This window comes from Lutjanus erythropterus, chromosome 8 (genome assembly GCF_056507025.1).
Source record: "Lutjanus erythropterus isolate fLutEry1 chromosome 8, fLutEry1.hap2, whole genome shotgun sequence".
NCBI lineage: Eukaryota > Metazoa > Chordata > Actinopteri > Lutjaniformes > Lutjanidae > Lutjanus > Lutjanus erythropterus.
Window position 1 is genome coordinate 32201473 of NC_139324.1, and position 24652 is coordinate 32226124.

Consider the following 24652-nt stretch of genomic DNA (forward strand, 5'->3'; position numbering starts at 1 on the left):
AAGACAAGACATTTAAACCTTACATTATAGGAAGTAAACAATATCAACAAAGAAACAAAAAGCAAAAGAAAATAGTGAAGCTTATCTTATTTTCTTAGTAATTCTTATATTATGTCTAACAAAAATTTTAGAATAGCAGTTATGTTTACACAATATAAAAAAGTATGTAAAAAATACAGTACCAGTCACATGTTTGGACACATCTTCTCATTCAATGATTTTTCTTTATTTTTTATTAATTTTTCACATTATAGATTAATACGTTAGACTGTATGGAACTGTATGGATTTATAAGACTATGTAGCAAGAAATATATTAAATATATTTGTGCTGTTTAGGAATCTAAGACTCGCACCCTGTCATCTGCACTTGCAAAGGTTTATTAACATTATTGTTATTAAATCTTTGGTTGTAAGCGCAGAGGACAGTGTGTAAGAGTCTTTTTGCTTTTTATTCTCGAGACGTGGTCTTCTCCTACACGCCTGTCGACCTTCAACTCTGTAAAAGTTTTTTGTTCTTTGGTATTTTCGATTCTTCAAAGTAGCCACCTTTTGCTTTGATGACAACTTTGTACACTGCTGTTATAATCTGAACCATTTTTTATATTAAAAAAAAAAAAGAAAGAAAGAAAACCATTGAATGAGAAATGTCTCCACACTTTTGACTGGACCTGTATGTGCCTTCAATGTAGAACAAAATAGAAGAATAAGTCGAAGAGGAAATCGAAACACACTAGTATCCATCAAGCTGCAATGTATCACAGTGTAAAAAAAACACTCAAATAGAACAAATGTAATTAAGAAAAGGGATCAAATCTACATAAAATTCAGCATATAAACCTTAAAATAAATAAATAAGTAAAATAAAGTAATAGATAAAACAAACCTGTGTGATGCTCTGTAAAAAAATGAATGGACAACATATAAACTGATACAGATGTAGCTGTGCTAGACCAATATTTGGCCCACGATATCTGCCAGTCGATATATCTGTCTGGCTCTGATACACATATAAACCGGGTCTTAAATCCTCAGTTCATCAGGTGACAAGTTCTGCTCTTAATTCTTGATTTAAAATCTTAATTGTGAGTGAAGTAATGAATAGTTTCAGGTGAACAGCTGAAGTGAATCACTTTGCTTCAAAGAGCTGCAGACTAAAGTTTTTGTTTCATATTATGGTTTCAGCATTTTTGACCTTTAAGTAAATACGTGTGAAACACAAACGCCTCTGCCTGTTTTGGTATAAATAGGGTCCAGGTTAGAAATACTGAACTGAGCTACAATAAAGCTGAACTCTGCTGCCTTGAGTGTTGAAATACTGCATTTGATATTGACTTTCAAACACTCGATCTCGCCGTGTTTATGGCCCACGAAGGCTGAGACTTAAGGATTCAGAGCAGCAGGAGGGCAAACTGTGTGTTTGTCTAATCATTAGTTCTGTCAAGTGTCAAGTTCTGTCTTGTTTTGACCATTAAATGTTCTTCCCCTGTGGTCTCTCTAGCACTTTACGTATCATCCAGACCAATTTCCCTGAAGCCGGTGCCTCACTCTCCACGGTGCATCCACTGCTTGCTGGAGGCATCAGCCTGCTCCAATATGTTCAAAACTGGCCCGGAAAAGGTAACTTGTAATGTCAGCCTCAAAAACTTGCCAATTATGTGTGTGTGTTTTTAGAAATATGCGGGTAAATAAAGTGCTTCTTACATAATATACCTTTATAATTAAGTTTCGTTTCTTGAAAAGCTGTGTCACAATGAAGGCGTGGAGTCAGGCTCCCTCAGAGCAGGAACAATGCAAACGCAATTCATCTTTGACAGGAAAACAGCAGAGAAATGTTGTCTGTCGAGTTTTGTGCTGATCACCGCCATAAGGATGTAAACATGTGATTTGATTTTGCTTAGATGTGTCCATTCCACTCGGAGACGTCGTCACGTTGCACAATAATTCACTAAGTGCGATGGTGAAATATGTTCTGCAAGAGGTTAAGATACCACTGGACAAGGTACGTGTTGACCAAAGTCATAACACATACCCCCATATGATATACTCAAGAAATAGACATGTTATTTTATTTTATTTTTTAATTTTACTTTTTTTTAACTTTTAGTTTTTATTTAATTTAATTTAATTTAATTTAATTTAATTTAATTTAATTAATTTTAATTTAATTTAATTTAATTTAATTTAATTTAATTTTATTTTATTTTATGTCCTGAGTTCTGTCTTGGTCCTGTCTTGGTTTTGTATTCTTTCTATCTTACATGCACCTTTGCTTTATCGCTAGAGATGTTAATGATTAATGATTAATCGATTGATCACCATTAACAATTCAACTGATTAAAAAGTATTAGTCAATAATTAATCAATAGTCTAGAAATGTCAGTAATTGTGCCTCTTTTGATGTTGTTTTGTCTGTTGTAGCCATTTGTTGAATGAGGAAACTTAAAATGAAACTTAAAATGATAAAAAATGAAAACAAGAAAAGGATGTGAATCTTATCTTATTAATTATTAATAATTAATCAATTGTTAGAATTTTTGACATTTTCATGGGTTAAGGAAAATGCACAGAGTTTGCAACCCTCTTTATAAGTATTATATTGACCAAATGTCATTGTATTTATTTGATTTGCTAAACATCAGTAAACAGATTGTGAGATTAAAGTTTAGTGAGGTTTGAACAAAAGTTAAATTGGATAAAGATAAAGCAGATTTTGCCAAACTGGTTTCGTCCCACTCTGTCAGCACGGAAGTCTCTTGTGCCACATTTGAGGTTAAGTCTGACTTAAGAAACCAGTTATTAAACAGGGAAGTAAAGTTGAATAAATTCTTTTGTCCTTCTGAAAGATGCTTACTCATTTTCTTGGCAAGAGTTGAGATCGATGCCAGTCTCATGTTTCTATGCCAAATGTGAAGCTAGAGCCAGCAACCTGTTAGCTTAGCATAAAGACTGGAAGCAGATGGAAACAAAGAAGTAGAAGTAACCATAGTATCATTATATTTACTGTAATTCTCCCTCCAAGGCTGTCGTCCTGATGTTGGACAGAGACATGGTGCGTGACTACATCTGTGGCAACAGCAGCAACCCGATGTGGCTGTCTGCCGCGTGCAGCACGGGCACCGTGGACATGCTTCTGGGCTGCATCAGTCCTGATCGGCTGGCAAAACAGGTCAGTTAGAATGACATGAATGTTGTTATTGTCAACAGAAGATTATCACAGACATCAGAAATGACTCAGCTACTTTATATGTGTGGGTGGTATTGTCCTTTTCTGCTTGTTCTCTCTCAAGCTGCTTGTCTGTGTTATTCTGTCCTCGCTCCTGATTGGGATTCTCGAGTGCCACCTTCACAAGTAATTAGGTTCAGAGTGCACCGAATAATTAGTCTTTGGGCGGCCGGCAAGCTGTTGGCCATAGCAACAAGCAAGTGTAACTCCCAGGTCGCACCTGGGGGACGGAAACCTCAAAGAAATCCAATTAGCACTGCCACTACGGTAGACGTGTTTTGATGAGATAATTCCCAATCAGAAGCTGTTAGTGAACTCTGTCATCACTCTGTGTACTCGCTCTAACAGTCAGCCGGACATCAATTAACGATCTAATGCTGGCATAAAGCAACGAGGTGCACGTGTCAAATTAGTCAGACACCTACAGTTTCAGTGCCACGGTGCATATTTGCTAACACTATACAGTGCTGGTGCTAATGATGAACCAGTTTATTCAATCTCAATCATCATATGCTTCCATATGTAGTGATTAAATCTCTCAAAGTTAAAGCTGTGCAAGTTATCCATTAACACGCTGAAAGGGACAGTTAACACTAAAATCAAAATTCATATTGCTCTTCTTACCTTACTGCCTTATAAAGCCAAAATGCAGACACAAGCCTGTGTATTTAGTCAAAATTTATTTAGTCTTTGACATTTATTTTATATAACATATTTTATTCCATAGTAATGCACCGAAGAAAACAGCATGTTAGTGCAGAGCTAAAACTGCACAGCTAGCTAAAGCAAGACACTCAAATCCTGCCAAAGCTAGCTAGATAGCCACACCTAGCCTTAACTGAAACCCCATAAACTCATAAATATTTCAATTTCAGTGAATTAACATCTTGGTAAAGTAGTTTGTTATCGCACATAAATGAGGTAGAAGCTAAATCCAGTTATGTTAGAATAAAAACTGCGAAACTATTCTTGCTAAAAAGCTAACCAGACTAACGTTAGTGTTTGAATATTGTGGAATTCACAATTTGGTGTAGTCAGGTTACTTTTAAACCACTTATTTATATGTGCAAAGGTGTAAATAAATTTTTCGTATTAATTTCAAAAAGGGAATGGAGAATCGAAAGGATAAATTTTGTAGTCTGAAGTTTTTTGAAAACATCAGTAATGTTTGAAAAATTATTAGACTTAGACAGAAACCTTATTTCTTGCTGCCCTGGTTTAAATTTGGCTCGAGAGACAGGATCAGAGGGCAGAAAATGATTTACTTTTTGTATTTACTCATATTTGTTCAATGTAGCTAAAACAATTTTGAAGTTTTCAATCTAACTCAGCTTACCTTCTCCTCCCTCTGCGACTTATACAACATTATTCCCAGGCTGTCCTGGCGTGGAGCAGGCAAGTCGCCTCTCACGATGTTTCCTTCGCCAAAGGGCTGCTGCACGCTCTGATGGGAGGCTTGTCCCCAGGAGGACCCAACATCACGAGGAGCCGGCGTAGCGTAGAAACACAACCACAAAACACCGAGGAGGAGCTGTAAGTACAGTCTGTTGTTTACAGAAGTGGTTATCAAATGAGACTCTGGGGATGACCAGGAGTCTGGGGTGCTCTACTATTATTCAAATTATTATGATAAAAAAAAAAACGAGCACATTCATTGATCAGTTTCCGATCTAATCATCTATACTGTCTCTTAATACATTTATAAATCTACTCCCACCAGTCAAGCATGTGTATTCAGTCTAGTTTGACAAATTTTGGAAGTTTAGAAATAAAACTAGCTTGTACTTTTCCACTCAATTTTTTTTTGGCATAAAAAAGCCATAGTGTTCTCTGAAAACCACGCCCATCTGGGTGAAAACTTTTCACCCAGATGTCCATGATGGAGTACCTGGCACATTTTCTATCTTGTAAGGAGTCCTTGGCTGAAAAAAAAATTGCACATTTCCAGTTAGCTGTAAAGCAAATCCATTATAGGCTATTCAGCTTTTCAGTGCTAAAAAAACAAAAACAAAAAGCAATTTAGATTGAATCCTTTTTCACAGCAGCCATATTGATATGAAATAGTGACTTAAGCACAGGTGTTATAAATGATACTGATTAAGCTTGCTTTTAATGTAGCAGTGAACCAACATGCATAAATACTGTAGCAGCACCCCGACTCTGTTTGACCTGAAAGGGACAATAAGTTGAATTGGTAACAGTTGTGTATCTATTTCATGTCAAAATTGCTGCCATGCAAAGTTCCTCTGAATGGGCTTTCTGAACAGCATACAAATGTTTAGACAAGCATCATCATTATTGTTATTATCATTATTATTATTACAAGGCTTTGTTGAATACTCGATTCTGATTGGTCAATTTCAGCATTCCAAGGTCTGTTATTTCTGTGTAGCAGATCATTGCTATGACTGTTGTTGAAGAACAATAAATTATTGTTAAATCACAAAAATCATCTTAAAATTAATATTTTTTTTGGTTTTTAACCGTATAACAAGCAGGATAATGTACAGTGAACAGGTCACTAATGCAAAATAAAGCCATAAAATCATTTTAAATTTAATATTTTATGTCCCATCAATGTTTTGGTTAGTAAACATGTAATAAGCAGAATAATGTGAATTGTGAAATAAACCCCTTCACGGTGAGGTCCTGCATCATGCTGTTATTTGACAATAACAACCTGCTCACTGTACATTATCATTTATATCCTTTGCACTAGAGATCTATGTATACACTACTGCACATAAAAGAAAAAATAGATATGTTTGGGAGATGTATTTTACAAATAACATTTTTGGATGTTAAAAGCCATTTTTGTAACAATCCGTTAACATTTGTTGTGTAATTTATTCTAGAATTTATTGTTTTTTCTTTGATACCTTATATTAGAAAGAACAAACTGGAAATCATCTCATATTCTCTTATATGTTGGCCTTTCTTGCCCCTGAAATTAGCCAAACTTATTAGAAATTTAAAGTTCTCCTTGCACACATAAGAGACCTGTAGACAAAAAAGTCTTGTGTCCACTGTAGTTGTACTTATATTGAGTCTGGCTTTGTGCTTTGGGCAGGTTTTTGATGGTTGGTCAAGTGATTATGGAGATAATTAAAACAGTGCCAGAGGTGGACACGGTGGTCCAGTCCATCCTCAGAGCTGGTTTCCAGTCCATGAAGTCAGCGACACTGACCATCGACGCCGTAGAAGGTAAGACTGTCCTGCTCACAGCAAGGCCTCTCCTGAACCGTCACAGTCTGTCACCACTGTTTTCTCTCCCTGGGGTTTCTGTTTTGTAAAACCTGGAGGTGAATGGAATGTGTTCACACCCTTTCTCAGGGGACTGATGAAAGATAGAAAATGTTGAAATGAAGTTGGGCTAAAGGACTTACCACACACACCTTTGCGCACACACACACACACACAAAACAAAGGAAAATTATACCACTTCATAAAAGCGACCCTCTGGGATGTTTTGTACAATAGAAATGAAGTCAAGTAAGTTAACTCCACAATGTTGGAGCATCAAAAGGGCCCTTTCTTTCTAAAACTGTGTTATTTGTTTTACAGTATAACACTAAGTATGACAGTCAACTGATCTGGCTTTGTCTTTGTTGTATATTTGCTGTGTACACGCTTTGGTTTGCAGAAATCATGGGAAATGCCCTGAAAGATGCCGATCAACTCAAAAAGACGTATCTGACGTTGCTGACGAACCAGACTCAGACAAATGCTTGGATTGGTCGTGTCCTGGACAGTGTGATGGAAGTGATTATGAAGGTATGCTGGTGGTATACGGGAACACAAGGCACATTTTTTATATCATGGAGGCAAACTCCAGTACGTAAAAAAAGATAAGATAAGGCAAGTTAAAATAAGATGAGATAGAACTTTATTCATCCTAAAGCAAATTCTTCTACCAGACACAGCTATAAAATGACAGTAACATAAGAGTAAAAACAATAAATATTTAAATACTTTAACTTAAATATGAAATTAAATGTAAAATATGAAGTATATAGTATAAAATGACCATGGTATCAGAGATTAAAGAAACATGCAAAGATGATATACTTGCGTCTTGGACAACAACACCACAGACTCCCTTCAAATTCCAATTCTGGCCCGTAACTTGTGTTATTGTTTGTCTGTTTATGAGTTGTAAGAAATCACTAATAAATTCTGATGTTTATAAAGGTTAAACTGGTTCAACTTGAAGTGTAGGACTCCTCGTCACTTGTTATGGTCAATTGACAGTGTTGCACTCGTCCTGCGCTCCTGCAGCGTTCCTGCAGCCTGCTTGAGTCTGGGGAGGAGAGGTTGGGGGGAAACAACTTGCCTCAACCACTGATGGCACATTAAATAGGATTTCAACCAATTGTTACTCATTGCTTCAATAAAACCAGTGCATGATCTGGACCAGAACCAGTCCCAGGGAGACCCTCCGTTGTCCTGATGTAAGAATACATTTGTAACCACCGCTATTGCATTCACACATTTCTTTCAAATCTTGAGCCTTAGTTTTCTGACAGCGTTTTAAAGTAACTTGACAGACTGTTATTATCCCCAAAATAATGACAGAAGATGCACATTTATTATGTTTGGTATTTGGGACCGGTCACCCCAACAGACACAAGGGATTTCTGAACCAAATGAGCCACTTAAAATTGCAGATACATGGATCCAAGGTGACTGCATTTCAAGATATAGTGTATTTTTGATGTGTAATAAACTAAGTCTTAAGCTATATTAATCTCCGAAAGGACAACGTTATGCCATATGTCATCATCATTCCGGTTTGTTTTTATAACAACCTGTGCCACTGCTTAGATGTGGGTAGGAGTGCACATTTGGGTAACTGACCAAGCAAGACGGGTTTGAAGACAGGTTGAGACACTTTTTAACTTTCACCTTGTGTGCTTGCCAAAGTTACATGTGCACTCAGATTACAGAGTTATGACAGACATTTTGTATGAATTTACATTTACTTCTTCCAAATAAGTACATTTGGCTTTGTTTAATGTCTGACTGCTAATGAATAGTGGCTGTGGACTTAATAACCTCCAGTATTACCACAGTCATATTTCCCAGCGATGAATTTTGAGTGTAAATTGTTATCAAAACAACAAAAATATTACCTATCCATGGATGTGTTGAGCAATCAGGCGTTGTTCAGACTCCCAAAGCTTTATTTTAAATTAATAGCATATAACTTATTAAAAGAAATCACAGTGTGAGAACCTGAATAAACGGGTGTGAAACTAATGACCTGCTAATGATCAGTTTGTGCTTTTTGCCTCTGTTTTACTAGAGTCTGGCATCTGAGTGTTTAACTTGTCAGGATCTCCTGCGGCCCTTCGAGTGGCTTCTAAACACAAAGAGCATAAAGATCGAGGTGTGGAGATCAGTGATCTGCCAGAACAGATCTGCTCTAGAACATGCTCTGCTGATGGACTGGCAGCCAGTGGTTCAGAAGGTAAAAGTTATTAAACTGCTTTTTAAGGGTTTCTTTCCAAAGTGATGCTGCCTGAAATTCACCTATTAGGTGAAAAATTTTAAACTTTATGTCACACCGTTTCTTTTTCTTTATCATTTTGGAACAAACTTTGTAATTTTAGGACTGAATTTTGTAGAAACTGTGGAAATTTACAGAATTTTTTGATTTTTCGAAATTCTGCCAGACAGGTGATATATGACATAAGCAGCACTGAACCATCCCAAGAAAAATAAAGCAGTTCCAGCTTTAAATATCAACTTCCTGATTTAACTTTAACAGTTTAGACTGAATAATTTGTGGGTTTTTTTCCTCCTGCAAGTGACCTTTTGAATGAATTTTCCTGTTCTTAGTATGTGCCATGGTGTCATGCACATGAACACACATTAATATTTGATTCTATAGAGAATGTTTTTTAGGGGCTTAAAACTTCTCTACTGTTAGTTTATTATATTTGTAAATGTAAAAACGTAACACATGAAGTGGATTTCCTTTTAATAATCTTTTTTCCACAGGTACAAGAACTGTATGCCACCATCACAGGCCAACCAGGCCAGAACGCAACACTTCCCATGATCCTCTCTGAGTGGCACAAGTTGTACAATAACAGTCTGCAGTTTGGAGCGTTAGTGGAACGTCTGGTCACGAAACTGGGTGGAGAGTACTGGATGAACTGGATGCCAGACAACATTACTCAGGATGTTACCGGGGCTCTTCAACAAAGGTCTTGAGAATGTGCCAATGTACCTGCAGGGTTTCATTCGATAGTGCTATCATGTGATGCATAACTGCTTGTGATCTGAACAGATGATTGAATACAGGCTATCATATCATCTTAAATCTATTTTGTAATTAGCAGCCTTACAGTTTTGAAAATAATACTCATGACATGTCTTTGACATAAAGTATTCAAGGCCCAGGACTATCAACATTTTTCCAGTGCAGAAATTTGACTTAATGTCCCATTTCATGCTGTCAGTTATGATTTCACTTTCTCAATAGTGCATGTCTTTCCTTGCAGTGTTTTCTTTGCCGTGGTGAATATAGGAGAAAAGATTGAGAAGAGTCAACTGTGGCCCAGCGTAAAGAACTACTTCCACATGGTTTACTGGGTTTTGAACTACAGGGCTGGTGTCACAACTCAGCCAGCAAACTGTGAGTCCCACCTCTTCTCTTCTCTTCTCTTCTCTTCTCTTCTCTTCTCTTCTCTTCTCTTCTCTTCTCTTCTCTTCTCATGCCAACAAATGTGTGAACAAATAGTGCACGTACTTGGTCATGTGCCAAAGTGTAGGTGTGCTTTATTGGGCTAATTAGCATGCAGTAGTGTTTTCCTTCGTATTCTTTTATAAGACCTTGTCAGCATAGTCCTCACTCACAAGGTTCTTTTTATTAATTTTGTCAAAGGTTTAAGTAAACAGACTTTTTTCTGTGAAGTCTCTTCTATTTGACAATGTACAAAGCAACTAAACAAATGTATTTAAAGAATGAATCCTTAATTAATATGTATTTCCAGTGAATGGAAAAGGTTACACAAAACCAACCTATAAATTATTTAAGATAGTAAAATAAACTCGATTCCAGTTTTCATGTTTACCTTCCCCTTTAGGCTCTGCTGACATCTCCACCCTTGCCATTAACTGCAATACTGGTTTCAACTGGCCACAGTTTGTTCAAGCAATGTCTCAGGCTCTGATGTCGCCAAACAAAGACGTTCTGGTGAAGTAAGTGACAAAGCTCGGTAGTTTTAATCAGTGATGTCGCACTGAATGTGAAGACAGCGGCATGTATTGTATATGTTATGGAATTTTTTGTTATTTACTTTCAACTTTTGATAGGATGTTGAATCATTAAATCAGCTGTTTAAAGAAATAGTTCTAAAGATGTATCATATGAGATTTTTTGTTATGAAGGCATCTGCCTACCAGCAGGTTAAGAGTAATGTGTGGGATTGCTCCATGGTTGCCTGGCAACCTCCACCACACTGTAGGAAGTCACTGCACCTGACCAAGAAAAAGTTCCACACATTATCCCTGTAAAACCACATATTGCCATTTTTACACACAGGCCATATTGTAAATTTATAAATTTGCAGAATTATGATCTGGTTTTATGTGCTGAAAACCGCTGAAAAAAAATGCTGTATTTAGTTACTGCTGCTGTAAATTTCCTACAGGCCTAAATTGTGCATTTACTTGTATGTGATCAAATATGGCCGACCTCCTGTCAGGCAAAATTATCCCAACCATTACATGTGTTTGGGTGATGCTATGGAGCCCCCTGTACGTGGCAAACAATAGATTCCTGGGACCTGTGCTTGAGCCCTAATTAGTGAGCTTTAGCCGCGCTGGCAGGTGGATTTTCTTCATTTGGACAGAGCCAGGCTAGCTATGTAACCTTACTCCCACTCTTTGTGCTAAGCTAAGCTAACCAACTGCCAGCTTAGGCTCAATATTGAATGGACATGAGAGTGGAATTGATATTTTATTAATCTCTCTGCAAAAAGTGAACATAGTTTCCCAAAATGGGAAACTGTTCCTTTAATCAAATGCTTAACATGAAGTGACTGCCAGCATTATTAGTCATTTATAAAATGGTTAGTACACAGTACAAAAGTATTATTTTTGTTGTTCCTGTTTTACATACATAAACCATCTATGAAATTCTGACATGTTTTCTTCCACTCTTCTTTTTTTCTCTGTAGTTGTCTCAAAGGAAGTGTGAATCTGCTGCAGCATGTTTATGGTGATGTCTATAAACATCTGGCAGGATCGTTTTTGAAACAGGAAATCCGAGGTGGAGAAGCGCTTTCTGCCTACTTGATTAACCTGATGCAGAACTTGGACGACTTTGTCAAGAAAATCTCCATGCTTTCTGACCAACACATCTCCAACCCTCAAGTCATGCTTCCCATCGTCAGTAACCTGCTACAGTCCACTGGTCTGGGACCGCTGCTGCCTCTGCTCCTCAGTGACGGTCCCGTCAATGTCTCAATGGTGATTGATGTTGCCTCAAAGCTCGGCAGGCTCAACCAGCACATATTTACCTTCAATGAGACAGACCCAACGATGCCTGAACTGGAGCGCTTGATAATGCTGTTCCTGTCGTTGGAAGGGAACCTCACCTTGTCTCTCTCGCACATCATGGGACACACTCTCCTCATCTATTCAGACTACTTCCATCCTGACTATGTGGCCCGTTTCAGAGAAGCCATCCGGCCTTTCACCAACCAGACCTCAGCAGGCTTTGTAGAGGCCATTCTCAGTGCCATGGAGCTCCTGAAGAGAGTGCTGGATGCTCCAAATGGTGACCCAACTAACATTATTCTTGGGTACATACGCCAGCTACAAGAATTTATCAAGTCCCTGTACAGGCCGCGAAAAATCCAGCATGTCTTGTTACCAACTGGGGAGTTGAGCGAGGCAGTAATCACTGACCTCCACCAGGTTTCCAAGGACTTTCTCGACCTCCTCACTCCTGAGGGTCTCCAGAACCTGACTCAGGCTGGACCAGATGCTGCCCAGAACATCATCATAGACATACTTGTGCCATTTGTACCACCTGAGGTGCGACAGGAAGCCACTCGCTTCCTCCAGGATTTCAAAGCTCTGCAGCATCAGATGGCCCAATGCGCAGCAGGCCAGAACTGCCTGGCCGGAATCTCCGAAATCTTTACTTTCCTGGATCAGATATTAGACATGATGCTTTCGGCCAATGGTACTGCCACCATCAGCTTAGCTAAAACCAACCTTGCTCTTGTGGGACGGGAACGTGAGGAACTTGTATCCGTATTCTTCTCGCTCCTCCTGCCCTCAGATGGTGCTGTCTCTGTGAAAACAATCAAACAGACTCTTCATTTCATCAGACTGATCATGGCATCACCAAATATCACCGTGTCTCATGTCCAGAATGCTCTGGCACAGTCAAACCTAACACTCGAGGAGCTGAAGAGCATTGCTGCGCTAGCTGGTGCTGCTGACATAAAAACCCTACTAGGAAATATAATGAAAATTATCAACGTTCAAGAGTGTTTCGAACCACAGCGTAACCCAGTGGTGACAGCCCAGTGCGTCATGGGATTGATAAATGGGGTCAGCGGTTTCCTAACAAGCATACCTGCTCTCCGTAACGAGACAACCATCCTTTCCCTTATCCCGTTAATCGTCAATAACACTATCAGCAATGCCCTCCAAACTGACTTCAGCAATCCTCACATGGGGGTCATAAACACCCTGAAGAGCACCCTGGCCAATGTCAAGATGGGCCTCCAGCTGAACAACCTGAACACACCGGAGATAATGAATGAAATCAGAGTGCTGGAGAGTCTGATACACCTAGCTGCCAACACAGAACCATTTAGCAACCTTAATGCCACCTTGCTGGAGCATCCCACATATTCTCAGCAGGTGTATCTAACGATCATCGATTGGTACTTGAGAAGGTTGGCAAATATCACCAGCAGCAGCGCAGTCTCAGACCTCCTCCAACCGTTTTTCCATGTCACACAAATGCAAGTGACATTACAGCTGGGCCAGACAAATTTCTCTGTATTTGTGAGCAACCAGATCGAGTTCCTTATTAAGAGCCTCCAGCACCCGATAGATGGTGCAGGGGTTACTAAAATTGGCCTGACAACAGTTGAGATTCTCCGGCGTCTATATGAGGTTGTAAAGATCAACCTAGAAGCTCAGAATAATCAACCATTTTCTCCACCAATATTCAACACAACCGTTCTGAATGCCATTGAGCTCCAAGTTAAGCAATACCTCAACCTTATTCAGAAGTGGATGGAGCAACCAAATGTCCCATTGATCCTCACTAGCATGCTCCAATGGGGAAACCCCTCCATCAATGTCTCCACCCCTGTGAAAGACCTCCAGCACCTGCTGCAGAGTGTGGTTCCTTTTCTCAGTGATGATCAACTGACGTACCTCTCCATCATTAGCAACGTCACTCAGTCCCTGAGGAAAGCCATGATGGTGGCAGAGCAACCAGGCGGCCTACAGAGTGACCAGTTCTTCGCCGCCATCTTGGAAGCAGTCCAAATTGCTATGCAGATCCTGTCCCAAAGCACGGGCGCCCTGCCGCAATCTGTGCAGCAGAATATCCTGGCAATTGTGCAGGACTCACTTAACCGCATCGTCCACTCAGACATGAGTTTTGCCTCAGCACATAACATCTCCCTCATCATTCTCAAGGGGGCAGAGAGCATCGTCCAACAGATTATACCAGAAATGCAAGTGCCATTACAGCTGGCCCAGACAAATTTCTCTGTATTCGTGAGCAACCAGATCGAGTTCCTGACAAACAACCTCCAGCAGCCAACAGATGGCGCAGGGGTTACTAAAATTGGCTTGACAACAGTTGAAATCCTCCGACATCTATATGAGGTCATAAAGATCAACCTAGTGGCTCAGAATAATCAAACAGGTTCTCCACCTTTGTTCAACATAACCATTCTGCATATTGTTGACCTCCAAGTTAAGCAATATCTCGACATTGTTCAGAAGTGGATGGAGCAACCAAATGTCCCATTGATCCTCACTAGCATGCTCCAATGGGGAAACCCCTCCATCAATGTCTCCACCCCTGTGAAAGACCTCCAGCACCTGCTGCAGAGTGTGGTTCCTTTTCTCAGTGATGATCAACTGACGTACCTCTCCATCATTAGCAACGTCACTCAGTCCCTGAGGAAAGCCATGATGGTGGCAGAGCAACCAGGCGGCCTACAGAGTGACCAGTTCTTCGCCGCCATCTTGGAAGCAGTCCAAATTGCTATGCAGATCCTGTCCCAAAGCACGGGCGCCCTGCCGCAATCTGTGCAGCAGAATATCCTGGCAATTGTGCAGGACTCACTTAACCGTATCGTCCACTCAGACATGAGTTTTGCCTCAGCACATAACATCTCCCTCATCATTCTCAAGGGGGCAGAGAGCATCGTCCAACAGATTATACCAGAAATGCAAGTGCCATTACAGCTGGCCCAGACAAATTTCTCTGTATTCGTGAGCAACCAGATCGAGTTCCTGACAAACAACCTCCAGCAGCCAACAGATGGCGCAGGGGTTACTAAAATTGGCTTGACAACAGTTGAAATCCTCCGACGTCTATATGAGGTCATAAAGATCAACCTAGTGGCTCAGAATAATCAAACAGGTTCTCCACCTTTGTTCAACATAACCATTCTGCATATCGTTGACCTCCAAGTTAAGCAATACCTCGACATTGTTCAGAAGTGGATGGAGCAACCAAATGTCCCATTGATCCTCACTAACATGCTCCAATGGGGAAACCCCTCCATCAATGTCTCCACCCCTGTGAAAGACCTCCAGCACCTGCTGCAGACGGTGGTTCCTTTTCTCAGTGATGATCAACAGACCTACCTCTCCATCGTCAGCAACATCACTCAATCCCTGAGGAAAGCCCTAATGGTGGCAGAGCAACCAGGCGGCCTACAGAGTGACCAGTTCTTCGCCGCCATCTTGGAAGCAGTCCAAATTGCTATGCAGATCCTGTCCCAAAGCACGGGCGCCCTGCCACACTCTGTGCAGCAGAACATTCTGGAAATTGTGCAGGGCTCACTTAAACTCATTGTCCACCCAGATATGAGTTTTGCTTCAGCACGTAACATCTCCCTTGTCATCCTCATGAGGGCAGAGAGCGTTGTCAAACAGATTATACCAGAAATGGTCGCTGAATACCTACACCATGGAATCAAAGTAATAACCACATATTTTGAGACCGTCTCCACAGCCGCAGGACCAGACAGCTGGAATCAGTTGTGAGTGTTGCTGATATATTCCTAATATTTTAACAGAATAAATTACTACATTTCCATAATATATTATGCAATTGAAAAAGGCTTGAAATTAACAGCCATCAGCAAATGTGGACAAAGGTTAGCTGTGATGATGAAAAAAACAATATGTTCATAAAAAAGAAATAAAGAAATCTGTAATATGATGATAACATATCCATCAGAGATTAAAGAAACATGTTAAACTGAAATGCTCTGTTACACATTAGAACTCAAACTGATGCAGAATATTCACAGAATGAGATAGTGTCTGCTTATGAGTTGTAAGAAATCATCAATAAACGGTTAGATTGGACAATATATTGATGGAGTCTGGCAGGCAGTTCAGAGTGTGCATTTTCAGAGCAGTGACCATAGATGTCTGTGGCTCCAGCTCACTACTTGGGCTGCAGTACTCACTTTTGCACATGCAGTTGCTACGTATTTCTCCAGGTTACCATCACTGTGAAGTCACTATACACAACTAGATGCCATATAAATTATATGCAGTATGAATATTTTAGTAGCATTAAATAATGTTTGAAATGGTAAACTAGTGCTCCAGAATAAAAATCCATAACAGGAGTTTTCCTACTGTTGTTGGGTAAAAAAAAATGCTTTTAATGCATTTGTTAGCATGTTGCAATACTTTTATAAGAAAAGAATATAATCATTGTAATTCATGAGGAATTAAATGCTTTAAGTAGCTATAATAAATGTTTTTGTACGTTTAAATGGATCACATGACTGACACGATGTAGTGAAAAACCCCACAGAGAATTATCATTTGATGCTGCAGGTCCCCTCACACCTTTGGACCAATTTAGTATCTTTCAGGTTTTTTTGGTTTTGCGACCTCTTCTTCTGTAATGGTATGATAATTTTCTGACTAAAATTTGCGATACATCTGGATAGAAAAATGGCTACAGTGGAACATTTAGCGGCCTGATTTTTTCCGTCAGGGGTTGTTGTAGACAAAACCAGAGTTAAAAGGAGAGTGAATTTCAGGCTCACATTCATCAGGTGGATAAAAATACAACTCCAGATGAATGCTAATTTTGCTAATGCTAATCTGCTTTTTATCTCCGGTCACCAAGGGGTCAAAACGTCGGTTTATTGCAGGTTTAATTATGCAAATGTTAGAGGAAGATAAACTTGCATAAATACAAGTTTTTATACAGTGTTTTATCCATAAATGTTGAGAGGTCAAATTGTAGTCCTTTATATTCAAGTTAATTTGGTTGTCCTGACATACCAGCTAGTTAATGGAAAGTAATTAGATGTCAAAAAAAAGTTAATAGATAACCATCAGGCATCTGCATTCAACCACTGGATGAGATGAATCATTTCAAACAAAGAGTAGGACAGCGTGCATGTTTTCTGCAACGCTTTGATGACCTTTTGATGAGACATGTTCAGATGTGAAATATTGATGTGCTTTGTTTCTTAAGAATTTTGAATGAGATGAAGACAGTCCAGAGCTTCCAGATGCCAAACAGCACAGCCCACGCCTACATTTCTGTCCTCATTAACATCACTCACTTCATCCTGGAGTCTGGCCAAGGTAAGTCAGCCTCTCTGTGTCACTGTAGATAGACAACACGTTGAATCTTGATGAACTCTGATGGAGTGGGGGTCACTTGTGTGCTTCATTATTCAGGCGTTGATGCCAGACAGCCTAAGAGCTGTGGATCAAAATAGCACAGTGTTTCTGTTGCCTGTTGTAAGAATAAGACGCCTCACTCCGGGTTTCACACAAAAGATTGTGTTTGAATGTATGACACTGAAATTGAGGTCCACTTTGTGATCAATATTTATTGTGATTTCAGGCAACATGAGTCTCTGGGCATGCTTTGAGAATGCATCAGTGGAAAAATTGCCCATGATGTTTGGAAAGGTAACACATAATACACCATCACCTGCATGTAGGAGACATTCATATTTCTTTTTCTTTCCTTTTAATTAAGTTCAGTGTGGATTTATTTTGTGAGATGGGTGCATGTTAAACATTGCAATAAAATAAAATATCTCAGTATCATCCCTGTAGCTACTGGAACTGAACCAACACCCTATAAGCATCTTTATTATGACGAACTACAACAGATAATCGAAACGAAAAACATGATCTTATCATTTATTAAAGTGTGTCCTATGTTTAAAGGAGAAATCTGATATATTTACTGTAATAAATCAGTCACACACATTTTAACCATCAAAGCCTGCAGCTTTTGAATAATTATGAACTTAAAGTTTCACCATTTGCCCCCTTTGATTGGATTTGAATGAAACAAAATTGGTGAAATGCTGTTTACTGGTTGTTCAGATACACGTTTGTGGCATTTGTCCTGCTCCCTAAGGGCGGGGCTCACAATACTGTGGTTGACCTACTCCCAATCATCACATGAAGAGATGACTATGACAATTGGACAAATGGTTAATGACTTATGGTCAGTTTCCTGCTAAGCCCAGCCCTTTGTGAAGATATTTGGATTCAGGGCGGCCATGTTTTTGACCAGTCTTGCTCATTTGCAACAGTCCCCTGATGCTGTCTACCAAATTTGGTGTTGATAGACTCAAAATCTGAAAAGTATATGTCACTTTACTGCTTTTCAGTTTATACTGTGTTGAGAAAAAAATAATCATGGTGCACTTTTATGAGCACAGACTTTTGGTGTGAGGGATGTGGCCTTTCCAAAATTGTGTTTTTGTGCATTATAATGTAGATTATATGTGGCCAGTTTTTCTCATAATTTTTGGGAAGCATACTTATATTTTATGATTCAAATGGCACATGAAACACAACCTTTTTAGTTGTGGTTTTTCTTTGAATCACATTAATTCTGTGTGTGTATAAAATGCAAACTTTTTGCCTAACTTTTCCCCTTTTTTATTGTCAGATGGGCAAACTCTTGAGCATGCTTTGGCCACTTTTCATGGGAGGTCCAGGGTCACATACAGCTTCTCCATCTCTGCAGGCCTTTGCTCATCTTGCTCCAGTTCTGCAGCAGGTGATGAGTGGGAAGGCAGACCAACACACATGGGACAAGTAAGTTTAAACACCACTTGGAATAAAAAAAAAACCCAAACCAAATAAGTTATTTTTCAAAAATCAAAATATGTGTGATAGTTCCTGTGACGAGACCTCTGAGGCTAAAAAGCTTCTCCACAGTCACGCTAGTCAGGATGGTGACCCAACTTGAGATGCTCTGCGATTTCAGTGTCAGCTAAGAATGTAGGCTGTGTCTATTCTCTGTCTCGAATGCAAAAAAAGTCATCCTCAGAGTCTCCTCTGGTGACAGGTGCAGGCGGTGGTTTTTCCTTGAGTGGTGAAAAACAGAGTGTTTGTACAGCTGCTGGAAATCCTTGACAACATTTGAATTTTTCTGTAGTGTTTTCAAGGATTGAGAAGTACATGGTTGGTTAAAGTGGCTTAAACTGCTTGAAAATGTAATGTAATATGTTCTTTCTTTTAATTTGTCACCCTTATGATTCAGTGCTATCACAAAACATGATTTTGGTTGATTATAGCACATTAACTGATTTAATGTGAAAAAAGAGTGAAATAATCATTTTAAATGTTCAGTTTACCACAGCTGTGAGGTGCTGGAAAAGCCTGGAAAGACACAAAAAAAAGTATTTGACTCTGGAAAAGGTGAAGGAACCCTGAAATACAGTAAAATTGTAACAATAATGGATTGCTTATTTGAGCATCCAACTAAATAACTGGGTACTTGAACTGCAAAACTGACAAATACATTGCTTGTTGCAAAAAAATGTTGCATTACTTTGTATTGTATTTTGTAAGCTATTGAATCATATAACTTGCACGTCTGTGATACGTGAGATGATAGTCAATTATTTCATAATAAAGACTTCTGTTCTGTTGCTTCTGTGATTGACCTAAACCAAACGCCATGTGTTTTGTCACAGACTTGAAAAGATTCTAGGAGCCTTACTGTCAACCCTGAATGGAACAGAGCTGTGGGATGGTGTCCCGTCTGTTATCCCGCTGTTCGAAAAAATCATAGGAAACACTGTCAACAACATACGAGCACAGAACGGTAAGATCATAGTGAACAGCTGTTGTCTCACATTTGTGTAGCGGGGACAGGGATCGACTGTTAAGCGATCCAGACTCATCACTGTTACACAACAAGAGGAAACAAGTGTCACTGAAGGCAGAACTGATTCTTATGTTCTGCAGATGTAAAATATCACGTGTCACCTGCAGACTTGGTTTACACTTGACTTAAGTCAGACTTCCTGTATGTCAAAAAATTTGAGAATGTGAGACTTGCTTGATTAATACTGATAAAACTTGAGAACCTTGGGGACTTGGGACTTTGACTTTTGTGACTTGCACATTGGTGACTTACTCACACTTCTGGTTAAATGTTGCAGAGCACACATTTGAGACCATGACATGCCCTGAAAATACTTGTTTACATGTCACTTGTATCATTTCATGTATAACAAAATATAACTTATTTTCATATCTATGTCCTTTTTTTAACCTTTTTTAACCTTTTCATTGGTCAATCTTTGTGTCTTTCCTCCCTCCCAGTGATGATCCTAGGCCTTCAGATGCCTGTCGTGACCCTGATGAGAGAAATTGCGCAGTCTGTGAACAGCACTCATTTTAACTTGTCTGAGGTCTCCGAAAGAATGCGAGTTGCCATCGAGCAGACGGTGCAGGCGGCTCAGAAGGTTAGACTGCCACTGTTCTCTCTGGGATAGCGTAACTGAGTGTTGTCGCCGTCATTTTGTTGCAGACGTGTTTGCGTGTATGTGTGTGATAGATTGGGAGGGGGAGAGGAGGGCGACTGTATAATTGCAAGTTATCGTCACGCATTATTGCAATTAACAATACGTTTGTCTCAATACCTATCTCTGAGCACAGTGGGAGTGTGCTGGTCTTTGTGTGTTTGGAATCTGTCTCTTCCACCTGCCTGCATAGGCATTTGCATGCTTATTTATCCTTCAACAAGGCTGTTGACAGACAAAGTCCACATTCCAGCCACAGATAACATGAGGGTACAGCTACACGTGGCCAACACTTTGAATGACATTATCAGGATGTAGCTGTCGACGGGATGCTGGCTGGGATTTGTTACTCTCAATTATTTATGCCTCATCCAAAGGTAGGTTGTAAGAAGTGTTGCTTTTGGTGACACTGATAGAAAGACATCTGATCTACAACATAATGGAAAAACTAACAAGCACAAACAGCTTTAGTTAATGCCAGATTTTGTCACATATAGACACAGAATGCAATAAGCCCTGACCACACAGGAGGGGAAAATAATTAATCGCTTTCCTTTCACTTTGTATTGCATGACAATACCTCCTTATTACTTTCTATATGCTAGCAAACAGCAGAAAAATACCGAAAAGCTGCTGTGTGGTGGGATGCACTACCAAGAGCTCAGAACTAAGTTTTCATAAGCTGCTGAACCAAGAAACTGAGCCCTTAAGCAGACAAAAGTGGATACAGACGTGAGGCATCAGCAAGAAGAATGAGAAAACTGGGGGATCCTCTCTGCTGAAGTGGGAGCTACAGTTGCTAATTTGTCCAGGACAACTGTAGAGGTCAAAGCTAACTTAGCTATGAAAGGCCTGGTTTTGATCTTTGTTTGGTTAAATCATGATCTTACCCCGTGATTCGATAAATAGTCATAGATATCAAAGCATTTCACTTCCTGCCATTTAATGTGATCATTTCAAGGTAGGGAGAGGGAACTCTGAGACAATCTGAAAATTGAGTTTGTCCCTATAACTTTTCCACTCTGGTAGATGTAACATGCTAAAATAAGCCTTTGACATGCTGAAAGCTGGTGTTTTTTAGCAAGCTACAGTCACTTTGTCTGCCCTTAATTGCATATTGCAGTGCTGACTGTTTTCCCCTTCATTGCTTCCCGAAACTAAAGACTGAACTGTACACTGGCGGGCTGATATATGTGCATATAATGACTTATTACAGATAAAGCAGTATCAGTATGTGTGTTGGCATGCAAAAAAAACAAAACAGCAGTATATTGAAAGTTGTTTCTAATGTTTTGCCCACCCCCGGTGATACACGCAAGGGGGACAAAATATTAGAAACACTTATCAGTGCAAAGAAATGTGACACCACTGCTAAACACTGCTTCAAAATGACTATAAAGTGGCATCCTAGTTGCTCTCTTGGTAGAGCGTGCAGCCCGTGTACTGAGGCTGTGCGGTCAGTTCCAGTCAGTTCCGTATGCTGCGTACAACCATACAGAGCAGGTCGAGACCGTACTCTTTATGATATCATTTACAGAACCAATAGTTTCAACCAAGAGCAAGCACTAAGGCGACAGCGGTGAGGAAAGACTTTTATTTTGACAGGCAGAAGCCTCAAGGGAAAGCAGACTCTATTGTGGGCGGCCACCCACTGTGACTGATTTAGTGATAACAGTTATAGTGAGGTCCAATTATTAAACCATATTATTTACCTTCAGTAGATGTTTTTATTGACATCATTAACACCGTAAAAAGACAGTGGATAGACTCTAATCCATACTATGATGAAAGTATACTGCATTATACTGTAACAGAGAACTTTTAAAGTGATCTTCTTTGTGTGTGGGTGTGTACCTGCTGTGTACGTCTGTGAGAAACTATGATACCTGTGTGAGACTTGTGCCCTTTCTTTGCTTCTGTGTAAAATTCATGAACAGAGAGATTGTGTTATTTCCCTCATGCCTTCCCCTTTTGTTTCTCAGACACTTTGTTCTGTTTCCATTTCTGTCTTGCCAACCTAACTGGTTTTTCTCTGAACAATGCGTATGTAACACAATAAGACGCCTGTCTTTTTGTTGACATTTTTCCCTCTAGGCTAATGGCTCATTGGAGTGCAGTCAGGTTCTGAAAGCATGGGAGCCAGTAAGAGAGACAGCGGGGTTGAGCCAAGCCACCATGGCTGTGTGGTGCAAAATCAACCTGCAACCTGTGTTGGAGGCCTATAAAGAAGCCGAGGCTCTTTACACCAACCTGAACATGAGTGTGAGTAGATACACGCCAAATTAATTAGGAGATTACAAACAAACAAGGCAAGGATATTATATTCTGCATTTGTTTCCCTAAAAATGTTAAAATGTGTGAAAAAAATTAAACTAATTAAAGCGCAATTAAGAGTTTGACCACTTGGTGGCAGTGTTGACACACAGAAAAAGCCTCCACGCTGCTCACAGTCCATCTCTGCTGTATGTTGTCTGTCTAGCACATGGGTGTGGGACCAACGAGTGTGGACGCCACAGCAGCCAGGATCGTCAGGGCTGTACAGTCTCTCTACCAAGTCAGCATTAACACCACACTTGTGACGCGGCAGCTCATCATGACTTTCTCAGAGCTACTTTCTGTGTTGGAAGGCCAGCCTCTGAGTCCTGAAGCACAGCAGCACTGGTTCAACCAGTTCCAGGCCAAACAGTTGCAAAACAGGTGAATATTTACAGCTGCATTCCGATTATGTCATTGCTAACATGACGTGTTGTTTGCTGTAGTCATGACGTTCAGGGTTCTTATGCAGTATAAGTATGTAAAAGTATAGCATTTTAGTATTTTCCAGAGCAGCATAGTTATGGAAAAAAGAAAAGAGAATATGGAAAAGTATTTATGTTTGCCCCTACCATGTTTTCTGAAATTATAAAATGCAGAATATCGACAAATAAATCATCGTCATCATACAAGAAGAGTATTTTTTCATGACATTTGGGGGAGGCAGCTTTACAGCAAAGTCATCTCTAAGACACATTACTTTTCGTGCCATATTTTTTCTCCGGGGGGGGTTGGGGGGCCCATGGATGCCCCCAGCTGGCTACTTTTCCCCACTGGTGTGCTGTTATTATTGTGGAAGGCCCAGTTTATGAGTGATATAGTTACCAGAAAAGACTTTTATGCATAAGTAAACCTTTCTGGCTGTGTTTATCATTGTTTCCATAGCTGCACTGTTGCAGTGACAATTAACACAACAACTCATTTTCTGGTCTTATTTATGAACATTATATTATTTATTCAGTATGTTCAGGGACAATAATACGAGTATATGTAACACTGGTTAGTCTTTTCCTCTTTGGGCATGTTTGACAGGGAAGTCAAGTCGCGCAACGGCCACAATGGGTAAATGCAACTTTTTCAAGGTCTGGCTTGATAATTAATAAATAAATATACTGTAAAGCCTGGTTGGTGAAAGATTCCAAATGGAAAAGAAAGCTAGATGTTAAATACAGTCTGGCAAATCTAACAAGAACTTTGGACATCTGAGTCTGGAAAAGTCTGGAATTTTGAAATGGAGAAGGTGTGGGAATCCTGGATTTACTGTGCTTAAAAGGGAAACACATCATAAAACACATGAAAATAAAGTTACTTGTAATGAATCTCGCATCCCAGATCAATGTAATTATAAGTGATTATTGATGTAGACTCTCAAAACCTACATGTGAAAAAACAACAACAATTTGTTGCACCAGTAAATTAGAATGAATCAGCAACGACTTAGTTGCAACCTGTTGCATGAGGAGAAATCCATCATTGCTTACTTTTGTTTCTAATTTTTCACCACCAGCCTCATTAGAACAGACAGACCAGACCACAGTGAAGCCACAGGATATGAGGACAGTGCAATACCGTCTTTATCGAAATGCAGCACAGCCACAAAACAAAACCTCCTGAACATTACAGTCTGATCATATTTAACTGGATAACTGGAAGTGTTGTTTTTTTAACTTCGTGTCCTGCAGGATATGCAGGAAAAACAAGTGAATATTTACAGCTACAATCAGATTTATGTCATTGCGAACCTGATGTGCCGTTCACTGTGGTCATGATTTACTGTGCATAAAAGGAAAATACAAATAAAACACCTAAAAAATCTATCTTTAGTGAATGATCATCCCAGATCCATGCAATTATTAAGTGAAGATTGATGAGACAACACATGAAATTAACATTGTAAACTCCTGATCCTACATGTGAAAAAACATCACTTTGTTGCATCACTACATCAGAATGAAACGACAAAAACTTATTTGTAACTTTCAAAAGTTGCACAAGGAGAAATTCATCGTAGCGTCCTTTTGTTCCCAATTTTTCACCAAAAGCTTTAGTAGATCAGACAGACCAGACCA

General features: G+C 39.6%; 1 protein-coding gene across 1 annotated transcript in view; it reads left to right on the forward strand.

The window, feature by feature from the left end:
- Nucleotides 1–24652, forward strand: part of abca12 (ATP-binding cassette, sub-family A (ABC1), member 12) — a 118344-nt gene that overhangs the window by 13081 nt on the left and 80611 nt on the right. Inside the window, exons 9-27 of the mRNA XM_084725330.1 lie at nucleotides 1501–1619; nucleotides 1901–2001; nucleotides 3022–3168; nucleotides 4601–4758; nucleotides 6296–6429; nucleotides 6869–6999; nucleotides 8531–8695; nucleotides 9229–9437; nucleotides 9735–9868; nucleotides 10320–10434; nucleotides 11415–13667; nucleotides 15108–15491; nucleotides 16958–17070; nucleotides 17336–17403; nucleotides 18404–18552; nucleotides 19437–19567; nucleotides 20071–20213; nucleotides 22365–22532; nucleotides 22750–22967. Coding sequence (XP_084581456.1) covers nucleotides 1501–1619; nucleotides 1901–2001; nucleotides 3022–3168; nucleotides 4601–4758; nucleotides 6296–6429; nucleotides 6869–6999; nucleotides 8531–8695; nucleotides 9229–9437; nucleotides 9735–9868; nucleotides 10320–10434; nucleotides 11415–13667; nucleotides 15108–15491; nucleotides 16958–17070; nucleotides 17336–17403; nucleotides 18404–18552; nucleotides 19437–19567; nucleotides 20071–20213; nucleotides 22365–22532; nucleotides 22750–22967 — 5040 coding nt within the window. The remainder of the gene's footprint in view (nucleotides 1–1500; nucleotides 1620–1900; nucleotides 2002–3021; nucleotides 3169–4600; nucleotides 4759–6295; nucleotides 6430–6868; nucleotides 7000–8530; nucleotides 8696–9228; nucleotides 9438–9734; nucleotides 9869–10319; nucleotides 10435–11414; nucleotides 13668–15107; nucleotides 15492–16957; nucleotides 17071–17335; nucleotides 17404–18403; nucleotides 18553–19436; nucleotides 19568–20070; nucleotides 20214–22364; nucleotides 22533–22749; nucleotides 22968–24652) is intronic.